Source organism: Lissotriton vulgaris, chromosome 8 (genome assembly GCF_964263255.1).
Source record: "Lissotriton vulgaris chromosome 8, aLisVul1.2, whole genome shotgun sequence".
NCBI classification, from domain to species: domain Eukaryota; kingdom Metazoa; phylum Chordata; class Amphibia; order Caudata; family Salamandridae; genus Lissotriton; species Lissotriton vulgaris.
The window spans coordinates 124,047,851-124,067,049 of record NC_141696.1 but is presented as its reverse complement, the minus strand read 5'-3'; the positions used below and the strand labels follow the sequence as shown (position 1 = coordinate 124,067,049).

At 44.9% G+C, this 19,199-nt stretch overlaps 1 protein-coding gene across 1 annotated transcript; it reads left to right on the top strand.

Annotated features, from left to right (window-relative positions):
• The first annotated feature begins 8,844 nt into the window (after window positions 1-8,844).
• LOC147693582 (olfactory receptor 6N1-like) lies at window positions 8,845-18,951 on the top strand. The gene is made up of 2 exons (XM_086936055.1): window positions 8,845-9,758; window positions 18,852-18,951. Exons 1-2 carry the CDS (start codon window positions 8,845-8,847, stop codon window positions 18,949-18,951), a joined length of 1,014 nt encoding a protein of 337 aa, XP_086792181.1.
• Window positions 18,952-19,199: the final 248 nt, after the last annotated feature.

The window sequence follows — 19,199 nt, the reverse complement described above, 5'->3', positions numbered from 1 at the left end:
CGCGGATTTTGCGGATTGCGAATTCGCAAATACGCAAATTTGCGAACGCCAGATTCGCAAAATTCACCCATGCTTAGCCTAGATACTATGTAGAGATATTTCTTTTTGTTTGGTACCTTTGGGCACTTTATATGTTGCGTTCAAAACTCTGTTTTATCAAGTCAGCTCCAACACAGCATCATTCCGTAGATATTTAAGTTTGGGTTTCTGATATGACATTATGGGATTACTGACATGGTGATTTCGAACTGTACATAAGTGAACTAGGAACAAGAGAGTATTGTTCTTGGTTTCGGATGACTCCCGATAGTTATTGCTTCTTTTTTGTTGTTTTACTATCACTCTAGGAGAGAGGTTAGAGAGGGTATGTCGCTAAAACCTCACATCAACCACATTGGTAGGTGCCATAGTTTATTAGAAAAGTGAACTTTAAGGAGTATTACTCGGATGTTTGTATATGATATTCTTTATTCTCTTGTATTACAATACTCGTGCATGGATGTGAACTTGCCACTGCCCTCAGCCCTCTTCTATGATTATGGCTCAACTTATTTTCCTTTTCAGGTGAGGTTTAGGAAAAGGTAATCTCCACAGCCATTATAGTGTTGTTTAATTACAGACTGTTGAGTTGTCTCGCTTACCCTGTGTTCTTTTCTCTTCCCCAGATCTCCCTCCCAGCAGTCCCTACCCTTTCCTTCCCCCGCTTGATTACCCCAAAAGTCTGCGTAAGTACCTTAAAGCCGGACTTGGGGTTGTCTAGAGGTGGGCCCCTTTGAGCATCAACACAGCCCTGAGGATTCGTGTGGAGGAGCATGACAACTGTAATCTCTGTGGGGGAGTGTGAAGGGAAGTAGTCACTCTTACCGGTCTGAAAGTGCGGAGTTGCTCAGAGTGAAATGGTGCTGATAGGATATGGTTCTACACTCGGGTATAAAACCGAGAGCCTAAACCATGAGGTCATTGCTGTAAAGTGATGTGGTCTGGTCTTTGTAGCATACGTCTGCAAGTAGTGTTAGTAGGGGTTTATACCATACAGGGAGTGAGAAGAGAACTACTGTCGGCTGTCGTGCGTTTATACTATACCGGAAGTGGGAAGCGAAGTACTCAGGCATACCGGTGTGAAGATTTAGGGATGAAACCGAGGTGATTGCTGTAAAGGGGTGGGATCTGGGTGCTATAGTATACGTCTGCAAGTAGTGTTAGTAGGCGTTTATACCATACAGGGAGTGGGAAGCGAACTACTGACCGCTACCGTGCGTTTATAATATACCTGAAGTGGGAAGCGAAGTACTCACGTCTACCGGTGTGAAGAGTCGGGGATCAAACCGAGCTGATTGGTGTAAATTGATGGGCTCTGGGCGCTGTAGGATACTAGCTGCTGTAGTATAAGTGTGTAAGTAGTGTTAATATACGTTTATAGTATATAGGGAGTGGGAAGCGAACTACTCACTCCGCCCAAGTCTGAAGAGTCAGGGATTAAACCGTGAGCCTAAATTGTAAGGTCATTGCTGTAAAGTGATGTGCTCTGGGCGCTGTAGCAAACCTGTGGAAGTAGTATTAGTTTGCGTTTATACAATACAGGTTGTGGGAAGTGAACTACTCACCCCATACCAGTCTTAAGACTCGTGGATGAAACCATGAGCTCATTGCTGTAAAGTCATGTGCTCTGTGTAGTATTCCAATGTAAGTCATAGTAGAGTTAGTATGTAACTCTACTAGAATCTAAGTATGTAATGTTAGAATGTAGGGCTGTCATGAGGGGAACTTTGCAGAGTTTGTACACAGTGCTGGAGAAGATGGTTGCCTTGCTTTCGGGTCCTGTTGGTGGCTGTTTAAGGTGTCTTGGTTTCCTGTAATAAATCTACTTATCGGATCCACTGCTGTCTGCCTCTTCACTACATAAATTTGGTGACGAGCGGGAGAAGTTAAAAAGAAGGCAGCCCTCACCAATGTTTCAAAATTGCTTGTGTTGTGCTGAAGACCCGTTTTTTTCATGTAGCTTTTTCTAGTGATGCCAGGGTCGTCAGCTCATTGAACTATGTCATCAGACTTCTGGTAGGATTTATATTTTTAGATTTTCCGGTTCCTCTTCATCTTCAATACATTCTGGTTGCTGTACTACACGCGTATAAGTAGTGTTAGTATGCATTTATACTAACAAATGCATCATGGTCCTAGGGAGGGCGACCTGTCAGGCACAGCTCATCCATTGTCCCGAGGTGTGCATTCACAGGACATCTGTCATTGCTATCAGAGGGCGGGTGCATGGCTTCCACCCTGTGATAGCAAATCCTTGTTTGACTACTTGAAGCAAGAAGAGGAAAACCTCATATCGCTTTAATAGAGGGGATGCGGATGGTAAAAATGGAGAGAGAAAAAAAAACAAGCGGGGTCTCACCCGTTCATTTAAATGAGGCCCCCGGTGGGTAAAGTTCTGTGGCCAATCCAATTATTATATTGCGGGGTCTCTGTAGGACTGGGGATCTTAATATCACATGTAAATTAGGCGAGGAAGGGCACAGAGACATTTTGCTGTCTAGGGGGCCACCACCTTCCTGGGTATTGTTTACTAATTGTTCTGGGGGTTCGAGACCAACTGAAGTCCGGGGATCGCCACACTCCGGGGCTTTACATAAATATGCAGGCTGGGCCTCAGCAGTCCCTGAAGCCTCGGTGGTCCTAGGCAGTGCCTTGTTGGTTCTGTAATCACATGGGCAGAATTCATGGTGTTATAAAGTGATACACTCATAGAACTGTTGCAGTTGTAGAATTACCCAGGATTCTTTTGTGTAATAGTCAGTTGGATTATGTTTGGTAGGTGCACTGTAATATTACAAAGGTTTGCCCTCGTAATCTCCTATAAACAGATGATTTTCATGATAAACTATAGACAAGTGTTGTCAGAAAAAGAAGACCTATACATTCAGTTATTTATTTGGAAAAAAAGTAACCTTTATTAAAACCCAAAGAAATAGAAATGTACGTTTAATAGAACAAACAGTATAATATAAAAAACGTGGGTTGGACTTCAGTGGAAGCAGCGTAGAAAACCTGCAAGACAAAAATGAAACATAAGTATGTGTGCTATGTGGAAGAGGTAAAGAAAGTTAGTCTGAATGAAAGGACGATAGTGAGAATGGGAGGGAGAGGAAGTGGGTGGAAGGGAGAAGGGGAGTGGGAGTCAACAGAAGAGAGGGAGGAGACAGAGTCTATTGTACCCAGCCGTCAGTGTTTACTCTCCTTCACCCGTTTGTCTAGGACGCTGGGGTCCACGAGAAAGAGTGTGGTCCAGCAAGTCCTTAAAATGAAACATATGAGGCCAGAGATTAGGGGCCATATTATCCCGGAACGGCAATAACGTTATCTGTGCTTTAGCGGCAGGAAACTGCTGCTAAAGCGGCGATAAGGGGCTTGATAATATGCAGTTGTAAATTCCAATAGAAGCCCAGGTTCTGGTGTGCTTCTATGGCGATGACATTATCGCTGTTAAAGTGGTGATAATGTCATCGCCGTTCTTTGATAATATGGTCCTACATTATTAGCTACGGGAAAATAGCTTGCCTGCACCCGTGCACCCAGGGTGCTGTACCCCAGGCCATTCCCCCGCTCTGTGCTCAATTGTAGGTCCTGCACACCGAGGCTTCACTGCTCACCTTCCAACACCGGTGTGTCCCACGACGTGTTGGTGCAAGCTCTGAGTACGGGGTCCGTTCGTACGGTAGGAGAGCAGGTCTCCGGTCGGGGACAGTGTCTTGATACCATGATGGAAGGCGTCAGAATGCCCAGGGCATCTTCGTGGGGGAGCTCCCGCGCCGCCCTTCTTGAGCCAATCAATTCAGTGTCTGAAAAGGGAGAAAAATGTAATGGTGGAAACATCTGGAGGTAAATGAAAGTTTATTTCAAGCTTAATAGAAAACAAGTTGAGTGCATCCTTCGTTTTTGAAGTACGATCCACCAACTGTTAGTGGTAATCGTGGTTCAAAGAGGAGTTGGAGTGCACGAGAATACACACGGTTAAATAATAATACGTTATACGAAGGTTCACATAGAAAGGTACAGAGCGCATGGTAGAAGCATAATGTGGGCGTGTAAGGTAGTGGCGGAAGGCTGTGTGCATATACACTTTGTAATGAGCTCACTACAGTGCCCTAAAAGCCAACACCACGTCTCTGTAGGGCAGCGCTGCCTGCTGGCTCAGGCCTACAGTATGTCCAGCAGGCCCATAAAATGAGACAGAGATGTGACTGAACGAGGTCAGAGATCACATCATTACGCACGGCAAGATCGCCTATTCGCAAGTGCGCACTCAGGCTGATGCACCCCACCCCCTCCTGCAGCACCGCGCTCAACACGTGTCTTGAGGGCAGCTCTGCCCGCTGGTTGAGGCCTACAGGATAGTCCAGCAGGTCTTTAAAATGATACAGAGATGAGATTGAATCAGGTCAGAGATCACATCATTATGCACTGCAACATCGCTTCAGCCAGGCTGATGTTCCACACCCCTCCCCCCGCAGCATGTTCAATTGGAGCCCCTGTGCACCCAGGCCACTCTGCTCACCTGCTGTCATTGTTGTGTGAGCAAACACTATGGGCAGCAGTGCTCTCAATTCAGTTGGTGTGATGATTTCAGGACGGTATACACCTCATGGATCCCTTTCGAAAACGACGGGCAGTAGGGCTCACAATTTAGAGCCAGTGTTGATTGCCAGGATGGTGTACACCTCATGGATCCCTTTTTTTTATTGCGCATTGTGATATGCGAGGTGGATGCGGCCATATCACCTGAGGCAGTGTGAAAGAAGAGGGTCATGTGGTGTTGTGGTTATCCTATTTATACGTACGCAAAGTGGGCTGGGCCTGCGTACCCAAGGCCAGCGTAGGGGTGTGAATAATTATTCCGGGGACCTGGGTGTTGTTCAGTTCCTGCCTGGCCAGGAAGTGTACTTATGTGTGTTTCTTTTGTAGTTTTCACCTCGCAGAGTGTATATTTTACATTAGTGTAGCATGTGTCAGGAGGGCGGCAACTATCGTTAATGAGATGCTGTTTGAAAAGATTGAATGGCGAACATTACATGTCGTTGTCAAGGTTGTGGATATGTGCAGATTCGCATGTCAATGGTGTGCGGTATTATTGAAAGCGTTGCTATTGTGAAGTGTACACATGTAAATGCGCTCGGATGGAGGGAGGATCAGCAGTGAGGCTAAGTCATACCAAGTCAAGCTATGCATGTCAAATGTGAAATTGGTAAAGCCTGACAACAGAACGTACAGCAAAATACATCTACAGATTGCTGTTTACTGTTTGTCACATGTGATCTAGGATGTGCACTCTGCCCGTGGCTTCTGATACTTCTTAGAGCCACGAATACCCAGGCCGAAAGGGAGCACAATAATGTGCACACACACACCAGGGGCATCGTGTAACACACATTTATTTTTTGATGGAACGTTTGAGGTGCATGGCAATCACACGTGGAAGGCTAATGTACAGACCATGAATATTGATCAAGATGATCATTGCATGTTGTGTGTAGTATAAGATATGCGTATACAGGAAAACACTTTTCAAAAAAGCTTTCTAAGCAGAAGAGGTGTCTCTGAAACGCTGTAGAGAGAATGACTAAAATGGGTGGGGTTGTCTAACTATTACAATGAGAAATGTTATGAAGCAATCAAATGCTTTTTTTATGGTCACATGGCAATCGCGCACCGTGCATTTTTTGAGAAAATAGGTTTACCATAATATAAGTTTATTACAGTTAGAAATATATAAATGTTTAAAATATTTTAGATTATCGCTTGCTCTCATATACTGTTCAAAGGTATGTAGATATACTTTTGAAAAAAAAATAAAATAAATGAGGGCATGGCATACCCGGCGCGACACTATACGTCTGTGACGTAACACAGGGCCTGGCAGCGTGTATTTGTCGCATATGCAACGCTCAGCAGGCACGACCCCATACGTAAATGACGTAACGCTTGGCTTGGTACTGCACACTTGTCAGATACCAAAGTAGCAGCTGGGGTGATTTCATGCATATATGATGTTACGTGGGACGTGGTGCCACAAACTTGTCGGATACCAAATGCGCATCAGTTACGAGTTTAGCAATATGGCAGTTAGGATTCGCGTGGTGATGGAGCTTGGTAGGCTACCGGTGTGAGAGTGCAGTTTTCTCAAAAATGAAAATCAAAAATATACATATTTTTGAGAGAAGATATAAAACATTACATCATTTTTAAAGTTAAAAAATAAGAAATATAATAGAGTCCCAAATATTTAAAAAATATTTGAAAAAATATAGGTTTTAAAAACAATAAAGTATGAAATTAACATTTAAAAAAACCTTTGAAATTCACTGACAAAAACTTAGGTTTCAGGCATGTTATAGTTAGGAATTAGCATTTGAAAAACCTTAGAAATTCACAAAAAAAAAACGTAGGTTTCAGGGACGTTATAGTTAGTTGAACATTTGACTCATATAAAACCAGTGAAATTCGCCTGTTATAGTTAGTTGAGCTAACTATAACTTGCGTGCCCGCAATGCACTGCTGATGATGTCACATATTACATCACTCATGACATGGTCAGTGACATCACTGATGACATCACTGATGATATCACTCATGATGGATTCATAGAAAAAAATGGGGGTCCCAAGACAGGCTTGAAATCCAATGCATTTTACATAGACTTTTGTATTTTGCATTGCGTGAAAAAATCCAGTCGGATTTTGCTGAAATTTAGCACCATTAGTAATTGGGGTACTCAAAAGATACTTTTGGGTACTGTAGGTAAGTAGAGTAACTATTTTTAGTTATAAGGTTTTTAAATTCAGTGATTTCTTGTAGAACAATACGGCTAAAGGTAGCAAGGAAGCCCAAAAAATAAACAAGACTGCATATGTAAAGTTTCTGGGGAAACATCAGTTACATCGCGGTGTTTACACCGCAATACCTTTACAACGCAGGTCATTGCAATGACTTTTGCTGGAAGGCGCTCTATGCTAAGGAATAGTATTATTTACTATTCACACACCTTCCCTACTGTAACGTAGGCTGGGGTTGGAATAATAAATCATACTATTCCTAAGTCCAGCACCCTCCAGCGCAAGTCCTTGTAATGACTTGCGTTGTAATGCCTGCGTTGTAAAGGTATCATGGCGTAAACACCACGATGTAACATCGTACATTCAAGTTTCTGATTTACTCTCCATTTTCTAATAGTGCTACCCTATATATTGTGTGAATTTTATGATTATGTAATATAGGATAGAATCTCTATATGGTAGCATAGTCTTCCCTAAGACCCTCTTGTGTGAGATACCTATAGGATTAGCAGACCTAGCATCAAGAACGGTGTCAAGACTGAGGACAGAGCTGTAAGCAACCAGGAGGATCTCAATTATAACAGCACCTGAAGTTCAAATGGTGGTGGAATGCTCATCAAACATGTAGGCCTGGCAACTGGATTTGAGTTAATACCAGAGAATAAAGCTGCTGAAGGCACTCAGAAAGACCCCAAAAAAACAACAACGAAAAAAACAAGAAGGACCAAATAGAAGCGGCCAGTATAAAGACAGCCACTGCCCAGCAGATCATTTGTCTTTAACCACCCTAATTTTAAGGTCAGGCATTGATCAGTCAGCGATTCCTCAGACAACTGTAGATGTTTTGGGTTTTGAAAACATTCAATAAAGCTTCAAAATGTACGACCTCCCAAAAGCGCTTGCCTTACCTTGTGTGACGTAAGTAGCCACTCACGAGTCGAAAATATGCCCACGGCTACTTAAGGTGCCACCATTTTGAGTCCAGATTCAGCCCTAACTCATTGTAAAAAACAATTTTCTGAAAAGTAGCTGTTGATTCGACGCATAAGGTATGCACATGATTGGCTTGCCTCCTTTTTGTCATTCCAGTGTTAGACCATGTGTCTCTTTACCTCTCTCTTCAGCTCATCTTAACAAATCATTTGCTACTTTATGTGTCCCAAGTTTCTTTGTTATTTTATTCTTTGGCATTTTAATATTTCCCTTTTGGCTTCACCAGTTTTTATTTTGGCTTTCATCCATATTGTCTTCAGAGAGATCCTCTTGTTACTGGAGTAAGGAACCTGTCTTAAGTCTTGTCCATCCATTCCATTCATGATTGCTAAACCTAAACATATTCAAAGCAAACAACATGTTTGTGGTCCTATGATTTGTGGCATTGTGTCTCCTTCAATTTAAGAGACTGATTGCACTTGTTACACATTTAGCACTTCTTCAAGACTGTTGTCAAAGTTCATATATTATATCGGAGAATCATCATGGCAGATGACTAGACCTCATACATGGAACTTCTACCTTCCAATCTATATTTGATAGGCTCAAAAACAGTACCTACTGTAACGCACTTTACTTTGGTTTATAATTGGTCTCTTTTATACATCTCACTGCCTGTATAGCTATCATCCACCTTTAGTTATATTCATTTCCTCAATTGGTGAATACCCAAATTGATATAGGTCTCATGAACGCTGTGTTTCTTCATTTAGCATCACAGATTGAAATGTGTGTTTTTTTTCAGGCAGGGCCGACGTTGGTGCAATATCATTTGATATATACAAAATTGTATAGAGTTGTTATGGGGATGTATTCATGAAAGAGACTAATCATTGGTAAAGGTCTGTAAGCTGAAAAATAACATTCTTTTTTGCACAAAGCCAAATTGTCCTTGTTGTCTAGTTTATAGATTAAAGATGAGAATAGCAATACTTAAACAACTCCAATCACACTGTGTAAGTGTTTATTCAACTAAGGACCATCATATTTATCTTCCAGCTGCTGTTAACAGAAAGAAATGGAAAGGAGAGAACCATACAATAATACCTTCAGCTCAGTAACTGAGTTTATCATATTTGGGTTTCCAAGCTTGCAGGATTTTCATGGCTTGCTGTTTGGGATTTTTCTCCCCATCTACCTTCTAACTATCACAGGTAATGGGATTGTCTTTCTGCTCACAAACCTTGATCATAAGCTTGAAACTCCCATGTTCTTCTTTGTGAGCCACCTCTCTTTCCTGGATCTCAGTTTCACCACAGTGACTGTACCAAAAATGCTGGCCAAGTTTCTCATAAATAGCAACACAATATCCTTTAGTGGCTGCCTCTTACAGATGTACGTCTTTCTTTCTTTGGGATCTGCAGAATGTCTCTTGTTGACAGTGATGTCCTTTGATCGCTATTATGCCATATGTCAGCCTCTCCAATATGCAACATATATGACCAGAAAACGCTGTATTCAACTTGCTCTAGCAGCCTGGACTGGAGGATTCCTAACTCCGCTGACCTCTGCAATTCTGGCCACAAGATTGCCTTTCTGTGGACCTAATGTTATTAATCATTACTATTGTGACCACCCACCTCTTCTCAAGCTTGCCTGTGCTGACACTTCCCTCAATGTTGCTGTTGGTTCCTTTTTTAGTTTTGTTGTTGTAATTTCATCTTTTTGTCTGGTTCTAGTTTCCTACACAAAAATAATATTATCCATCCTGAAAATTAGTTCAAAAGGGGGAAGAAGAAAAACGTTTTCAACCTGTGCATCTCACTTGATTGTGGTTAACCTATTTTTTTTGCCGATCATTTTCATGTACATACGTCCTGTGGGATCCTATATTTCTGATATAGACTCACTAGTTGCTATGCTATATTCTATTTTGACGCCCATGCTTAATCCTCTGATATATACCCTGAGAAACAAAGATATTAAAGAGGCATTTAGAAGGAAGCTAGCCTTCTTTTAACTGTTCTTCTTTAAATGAGAATCTTTTTTTGATAAAGTAATAGTTCTAAAATGAGATGTGAAACAGTGGTTTAATGGAACGGTGTGTGATTGTTTCTGGTGGTTTTGTTGAATTAACCAAGCTACTTTGTAAAAATTATCCCATAAGTCATTGAGTCACTAAACGCCTTTCCCATCTTATTAGTTTCTCAAATAGAACAAAGTAAAACAACCCCGTGAATCAAGAATGAAGATACAGAAATAACAGAACTATAAATTTCATATAAATCCCATATGGAATTTGCCACTTCTAATTCAACGTTTCCTTAATGCCTTCTAATAATTGAATGTGGTGACAGATAACTCCAACACATGTACCAAAATAGAGATAAAAACAACACCTAATCTCATAGAGAAGATTACTGCTTGAAAAGACTAAAGCATACCCCTAAAATGTACTCAAGGTCAAATATCCCCATATTATAACAACACATTAACAGGAAAAAGATGCAATTATCAAACATCAATACATATGTTATCTGGGAAATGCAAGCCAAAGTGCACATGTTGACTGGACACTGTGAGAACCAAAAGAGAAAGGTGGACTACAGCATAAGAAGCAACTGCCCAATGGCAATCGGTAATATGGCCGAGATACCCGCCACCCCCTCTCAACACAATCAATCCCCAAAAGGAGGGAAACCGGAAACAGTTCTTGAAGTTTTTGGAAGTGGGATGGAGTGACCATCCCGGACGTATTTATTAAAACAAAATTAAAAATATTAAACGTTTCATGTTATGTACAATTTCATTACCATATTACGATGTTTGGCTAACCTTAACAGATTCTCTAATACAGAGGTCCTCCTAGCCGAACTAGCATCCTACAAAACATTTCTTGACATATTGAAATTGTACAACCTAACGTTTAAGGGCCAACGGCAAGATCATAACCGGTGTCAAGATCCCTAACCAGACTTACCCCTCCCACTTGGGCTGGGCGACAGCACGGAGGCGTACCTCAAGTGCAACTATTACCAATTTCCCTTGACTTGACGGGGGCACCTAAAGACTCGACGCCAGTTAAAGGTCGTTCGAATACTCGTGTGAGGTATCTAGAAGGTACCGTAGACCTTATCCCAACCCCACACTACTTACCGCATCTGCCGTCGCAGATGTCACTGGCCCCGGGAAATTCCCCAGGAGGGGGCTGTAACCCCTCCTACAAAGGAAGGGGCCTTGACCGCCTTTCCTTTACTTCCGGCGACCCATCCTTAGAAGGGACCGCCTCCCCATTGAGGGGCCAATGGCCACCTCTCCCGAGCGCTCCCATCCGTGTTGGGTGACGCCCACTCATAGGGATCTACTAATTAGTGCTCACCGATCATGACCTTACCGCCTACCAAAATAAATACGACAGTGCAAATTAACCTACAAATACATTGGCCACTATGACCGAAAGAGCATGCATTAAAAATTCAACCTTAAACTGAATATCTTTAATGGCAAACATACTCAACAACAACCATTCTTTATTAACTCATAAACATGGCACTACAACCTGTATACGAAAACCGAATCAAAAATTAATCAACTTTATTATACACAACTGGCTGTCTTCAGGGGCTGGTGGGTGGGTCAAAATTGGCTCTTCGTTCTGTCCCGAGCTCACGTGCAGCGAGGAGGTGCAGCTTCAGAGCACAAGAACAAGAGGATGTCTTCTGGTCTTGCGTCCCTTTTTATCCGTCTTCAGGGCGGGCGTATACCCGCCCCTGCCTGCCCCGAGGGCGTGGCTGGCTGCGTCGGTGTCTAGGCCAGCCCACTCTAGGGCGGGAACGAGCGCGCCCCAGCTACGCCGCTTCGGGCATACCAGCTGAGGCGCGCCTCCCGCCCAAAAATGGCTTCCCGGGGGGATCGAGGCACTCGGCCATACGTTCGGGGGGACCGAGTGGTCGCCCCTTTCCATATGGCCGAGATACCCGCCACCCCCTCTCAACACAATCAATCCCCAAAAGGAGGGAAACCGGAAACAGTTCTTGAAGTTTTTGGAAGTGGGATGGAGTGACCATCCCGGCCGTATTTATTAAAACAAAATTAAAAATATTAAACGTTTCATGTTATGTACAATTTCATTACCATATTACGATGTTTGGCTAACCTTAACAGATTCTCTAATACAGAGGTCCTCCTAGCCGAACTAGCATCCTACAAAACATTTCTTGACATATTGAAATTGTACAACCTAACGTTTAAGGGCCAACGGCAAGATCATAACCGGTGTCAAGATCCCTAACCAGACTTACCCCTCCCACTTGGGCTGGGCGACAGCACGGAGGCGTACCTCAAGTGCAACTATTACCAATTTCCCTTGACTTGACGGGGGCACCTAAAGACTCGACGCCAGTTAAAGGTCGTTCGAATACTCGTGTGAGGTATCTAGAAGGTACCGTAGACCTTATCCCAACCCCACACTACTTACCGCATCTGCCGTCGCAGATGTCACTGGCCCCGGGAAATTCCCCAGGAGGGGGCTGTAACCCCTCCTACAAAGGAAGGGGCCTTGACCGCCTTTCCTTTACTTCCGGCGACCCATCCTTAGAAGGGACCGCCTCCCCATTGAGGGGCCAATGGCCACCTCTCCCGAGCGCTCCCATCCGTGTTGGGTGACGCCCACTCATAGGGATCTACTAATTAGTGCTCACCGATCATGACCTTACCGCCACAGGCCCGGATAGTTGACCGGCTATCCGGGCCCCCCACAAAACTCCTAGCTAAAGGTCATGTTCCAACGTTTTTAACCATGCTAAGAAGTCCCCTATGAGTAACTCATTTCCTACCCGAGACAAATGCACACCATCCCCTAGATACATACTGTCATCATTAATACAACCGTGCGAGATAGAATGCAATGTCCTGGAGCGAAACAACCTACTCACTTTGTTATTAAGTTTTCTAACAGAATGGTTCAAAGCAGGGATCGAAACAGCCCCCCGCCACACTTTTCGTGGGATCATATGAGACCACGCAATTATGCACCCCGGAACTTTCCTCGCCAACCAACTTACAGTGGAAAGCATTGCCTCCAGGAGAAGTCGTCTACCGGTGGTGACCAAATCATTGCCCCCTAAATGTACTATGACTATAGACGGCGGTGACCTCGTCCGCCCTAACAAACCCTCAAAAAATGCCTGAAACTGGTCAATACAGAGACCGCCCCTTCCGTAGAAGGACATTCTGTACCCGTATTCCCCAGCTACGTGAATCATGTCACCTGCTTCGAATACGTCAGCGGCACGCCTCACGTATGAGTGGCCCACGACCCACACCTCCTTTCTCACAGCCGGTGATGTCTGACCGCTGGCCTGGTGCTGGGTCGACTGCATAGTCCGCCCCGCCTCGAAGGCTTGCGTAACTGAAAACCAAACAAAAGACAAGAAGCGTGAGTACATTATTACAGCTTCACAACATGTGCAACCGCACATACCTCTTATAACAATTGGAGGACCAACGCCCCACTCGTTTTACTTGTTCCACATTAAGACCCCTGGCTGTAGCTTCAGTGGCAGCCCCTATCCGAAAGGAATGGGTCCCAAACTCACCCGGGTCCAAGCCCGCTGCGGTAATTGACATCGCGAGCACCCGCTGAAACTGAAACTTCGTCAGTGGGGTGGCGTCCGCGTGTCTCAACAATGTCCCCCCCCATGATGCCACCCTTTGTGCTAGGTAATCTTCTAAACACTTCACCGGACACATGGGAGACCCTGAAATCCTGCGAATGACTATGCAGTCACCCACCCCACCTTGATCGGTTTTTGACTTGACAAAGGATACAGTCATCGTCTCACCCCTGATCTGAATGTGTTCCCGGCACAAACCCCCCACCACATCCCGCTTGTTCCTTGCTACCAGCTCACTTATCCTCATTGCCCCGTGAAATGCAAGCGTAAAAGCAGCTCGGAACAAACAGGCCTCGAACTGAGACGAGCATGTGGCGGGGAGTGTGGCCAGCAACTGGGACAACCTATCCAGACCTATCGGGCGCCTCTCATCTACTTTGCGACCCTCAAGGCGTTGCCACCCACGCAGCGCTTTCTGTACCACAAAAGACGCTGTCGGGTCCTGGATATTATGCGCCCTGGCAACAAAGGAAATGGCAGCACGATGCCTCTGGGCTGTAGCCACCGACTTCCCAGCCTTACGCAAGGACATCAGAAAATGTACTACCCAATCCTCATGCCCCCAAAGCCCCCCTCTCTCAGTCCCCAAAAAGGCTAAATAAGCCCGAAACGCCCCTTCGTATGCCTTCCTCGTCCTTGGTGCTAGACTCTCTCCCACGAGGTAACGAAGTTCGGGGCACCGAGAGACCAGAGAGCTTCGGGAAAGGGTGCTGGCTCTGGGTCCGCTGAGGGAAGGAAACCCAAGAAAGCCTGCATTTGAAAACGAGACAGTGCATCAGCAGCCTGATTCATCACCCCTGGGACATGTTTTGCTCTGAATACCACGTTCAGTTGCATACACAGTAAGACAATTTCTTTAAGCAGCCTTAAAATCATTTTGCAACGTGCTGCCTGACTATTGATGCATTCTACAACGGTCATATTGTCAGACCAAAATATGACAGAGTGATTTTTGAATCCATCGGGCCAGGTTCTGAGGGCCACCAAAATGGGAAACAGTTCAAGGAAAGCAATATTGCTCGTCAGCCCCTCTTCATGCCACCATGTTGGCCACCTTTGCGCCGACCATTTTGTGCCGAAGATGGCGCCGAAACCCATGCTTCCCGCTGAATCTGTCCATAGACCAAGCTCTTTAGAGGACAAGGCCGGTTTGTTCCAGACGACTCGACCATTGAAATCCGCCAAAAATGCTAACCAAATGCGCATGTCTTGGCGGACCTCGGCCGATAATCTCGTGCGATGATGACCCTCTCTTAGGCCAACCATCGCCTGGGCAATTGAACGGGAGAAGGGGCGGGCCATCGGGATCACCCTTAGGGCAAAATTCAACTTCCCCACCAATTGCTGCAATTGATGCAGCGTAACTTTAGATGCAATAATACACATTTGCAGGGCTGCCCTGAATTTCGACACTTTGGCAGCCGGTAAACGAAAACAACCCTCACTAGAGTCCAACTCGATCCCGAGAAACTCGAGGCAAGTCGTGGGACCCACCGTTTTACCTGGTGCCAATGGCACGCCAAATTGATTCATTAAAACACAAAATTCAGTCAAGGCCCGGGCACATTCATCATCCCCAGCGGCCCCAAGGAACAGAAAGTCATCGAGGTAATGCATCACATTCCGAAAACCCGTTTTCTTCGTGTAAACCCATTGTAGAAAACTACTGAACTTCTCGAAATATGCACAAGATATAGAGCACCCCATCGGCATACACCTATCCATGTAATACGAACCTCGAAACATGAATCCCAAAAGACGTTGGTCTTCCGGGTATACCGGGAGCAAACGGAACGCTGACTCGATATCTGATTTCGCCATCAGCGTCCCGGGCCCCAGGCGATTCAAAATGGCTACGGCCTCATCGAATGATGCGTACCGCACCGAACATATCTCTGGATCAATTGCGTAGTTTACAGAAAGGCCATGAGGAGCCGATAAATTGTGAATCAATCGAAACTCACCTGGGTCCTTCTTGGGGACCACCCCTAAAGGAGAACAAACAAAATTCGGTACCGGGGGAACACTAAACGGGCCGGCAACCCGACCTCGGGTAACCTCTTTCCGGATCTTATCCTGTACTACAGTCGTATGCTGCAAGACGGAAAGTTGGTTTTTGCACGTCCCAACACCCTGAAAGTTCCCCACCGGGATGCGGAAACCATATGAAAAACCGTTTCGTAGCACCCCAGCTGAAGCACGATCAGGGTATTCGCTGAGCCAAGGAATCATTGCCAGGGTATCAATCGGGGTTGGTAAAGGCGCCCCTCGGACTATATTAGACCTGTTTGGCGCCCCCTCTACCCCCATTTTCACCAGATTTGGCTCTGCACGAGGACTCAGGATGGGGTGCCCCACAACCACTACATTCGTGTTTGAATTTACAAGATCCCGGGGGCCTAGTACATTTACTTCTGTTGAAATTGAAACAGAAACCCCTCTTCCCTGTATTGCCGGCGGGTTTCGGGTAATCGTCTGTACCCGTACCCGACCGAAAGGGCGTCCCCCCCTTTTGGCGGGAGGATTCACCAACAGTACATCCCACCAACGGCACTTTCAACATCCCCGACTCTTTCATTTTATTCCATGTCAAAGAATCGTAACAGTCCCAGGTTAAACTTTTGTTATGCTCCATCGCTTTCCTAAAAAGGTTGTCATAACAGAACCATTGGTTACCTTGGTGCGATGTCGAGTACCCCATAATTCGTGACTGATATACTGGGAATTCGGGGAGCAATTCAGGTCTACGTTCCCCCAAAATTGACGTAAAAATTCCCCAAGCATTACCCCAGTTGCCAATATTCTCATTCACTTTAAAGGCGGCCATTTTTGCGCGCCAAACACTTGGGTGCATCAGATCCTTTTGGCCCTTAACAGTTTCCACCTCTTAATGATCAACGAGCAAGGAGAAAATGTTTACGTATTCCCCCGCCCAAATCTTTTCCTTTATTGCCAAAGGAACATGTTGCCCCAACTTCTCTCTACGAGAGGGTGTTGACTCATCCCTTGCGATCGGCAATGGCCGCTTACCTGCACCGGACGCTGCCTCCGCCACTCGTGGCTTGTCTATCACCGCATCCGACGCGGGCACCTTGGCTGTATCACGTTTCTCGCGCAACTGTTTAATGAGTGCTTGCGCTTCGGCAGCCGTGGCGCCCTCGCTACTGTCCCCCAACCACGCCGCTAACTGTGCCGCCAACTCGGGAGGCATATCTTCAGTGGGTGTCGGGGTGACTACTACAGGGATCGGATTCCCCTCCTTTGGTACCGGGGCCGGTACCGGGGCTGGCGCCTCGAGCGGGGAACAGGGAACCGGGACGTCTCCCCCGACCGGCCCCCTTCTCGGCCTCTTTGGCTTCCCTCCGGTCGGTGGACGCCCCGGTCCCTCCTCACCGTCTCGCTCGCCAACCGTTTCTTAATTTCGGACATGTCCTTCATGAGGGCCCGAACCAACTGGTCAGTCGACATTCTCTTCACACCTTTCTTGGGCATCTTTTCAGACGAAGTATCTAGAAGACAAAAAGAGGAATTAAAACGCTCAAAATTGGCTCTTCGTTCTGTCCCGAGCACACGTGCAGCGAGGAGGTGCAGCTTCAGAGCACAAGAACAAGAGGATGTCTTCTGGTCTTGCGTCCCTTTTTATCCGTCTTCAGGGCGGGCGTATACCCGCCCCTGCCTGCCCCGAGGGCGTGGCTGGCTGCGTCGGTGTCTAGGCCAGCCCACTCTAGGGCGGGAACGAGCGCGCCCCAGCTACGCCGCTTCGGGCATACCAGCTGAGGCGCGCCTCCCGCCCAAAAATGGCTTCCCGGGGGGATCGAGGCACTCGGCCATACGTTCGGGGGGACTGAGTGGTCGCCCCTTTCCATTCGCCATGGTCAAAAACACATCCATGTTAAGCCCACTGCAAGAGTTAATGGGAAATGCCCCCCCCCCCAGTAGAACCCAATCCACATTTCTGGTCAGAGGTTTTAAGATCCACCTGACTTTACTGGGGTTTACAAATGCAGCATGACTCCTTAAATGAGAAGATCATGCTGGCCGTCAGAGAACTCAACTGGTTCCCATTGATTGCCTGCATTGCATGTAGGTCCTGCACCGAGCTTAATAAGCAGTTATCTCTGACCTCCTACCATTGCCAAGGGAGGTAGAGAATAACCTCCCACAACCTCCTAATCTTGACATTATACTAAAAACAAACCTGGAGATGAATTTTACAGAAGGCAAAACTTCAAAAAGCCAAGAAAAGACTAGGATTATGCACAATAAATCCCACAAAACATTTTTGCCCCCCTTTGCGGAATACACTTCCAGTGTCAAAACCGATCATTTCACTAAAACAATCCAGAAATCAGAAAATATATTGAAATCCTCCTTCTGCACCTTACCTTAAAAATATCTGTTTCCAGAGGTAAGTACCTTCAGACCCCTACACAACATTCAACTTAGTTACAGAATGGGATATCATACTTTCTATTACAAACACCAGACCCATTGCCTCTCTTATCAAACAAACACAAGGCGGCACTCATATCCTACTGACAAGATAATTATTGCCTCATGCAAACATCCCTCTCTACCTAACTACCTTAAAATTGGTCAGGTTCAGGTTCAGGTTCAGGTTCACTCTCTTAAAAAAAAAACATGACGCAGCCTCTAAAGAGTTAGAAATGTATTGATCCATCACAGGACTCTATTTTTTGTTAAATCATGAAGAAGTGGATCGTCTTTCAGAAAATCAACTTGATTTCTTGAAAAATAACTTTCAGGTGAGAAACAATCTGAGCTCAGTCATGACCCAGCAAAAGAAACCTGCATGCTCAAAGTTGTTGACAACACACTTTGAATTTTCAAAAAGGGTACTTGTTGCTTTGGAATACATCCTGATTTATCTGCAACTTTTAGTTGAATCGAACATATATCTTTTTAAATATTCTAAGAGACAGAATGGACATGGACACACTGTTTTGAAATGGATTAAAACATTCCACATCAACAAAACAGACAAATCTGTGGCAATCAGTAAATCAGTGTCTTTCAGAAATTTATCCTTGCCAATGATCCAGTGGAAGCAGTAATTATATGTCTCTAAAACCCCTTCCTTCACTAACTTCTCCAACTGAACTGGGCCCTTGTCACGATCAGAAAGATGAGGCACAATGAAAACACAAGTCAACACAGAGGTGATGTTCTTCCGATGGATTTTGTTTTCTCATTGTGAGGGTGAGGAGTCAGAGTGTCCAAAAGCTTGTTGGCCACGCAATGAAGACCATTTAATTGGCAGTCAAATCACAAGTTAGAGATGAGGTTCAAATACACTACTCTCAAAATCATACCGTAGAAATAAAGAATTGCAACTGGAAGACCAAATCTCCTAAAGAAATGTAGTCCAATCAAAATCATACATACTAACAGTTTTGAAGTTGCGACACCAAATAAAAGTAGCAGAACCTGATGCTCTGAAAATAATCTATGATTCTCCCTATTACGCATTTAGAATCATTTACAAATAAGCACAGTTTCTAAAGAAAGAACATAAGGACACATTAACAGACTCAAGCAATAGTAGATAATTTGGTTATTGTATTAGTGATCCAAAATTATTACATATCAGCGAGCTTTTAAGCATTTCAGTCAAGAATCGTACAACATGTAGTTAGTTTAAAACCACACATTTGTCAAAGTATTCTAATTCATACCAAGCATGTTCGAGGTTTACAAATTCTTATCACCAGCAAAGGCAAGAGGATGTTTTTCTAAA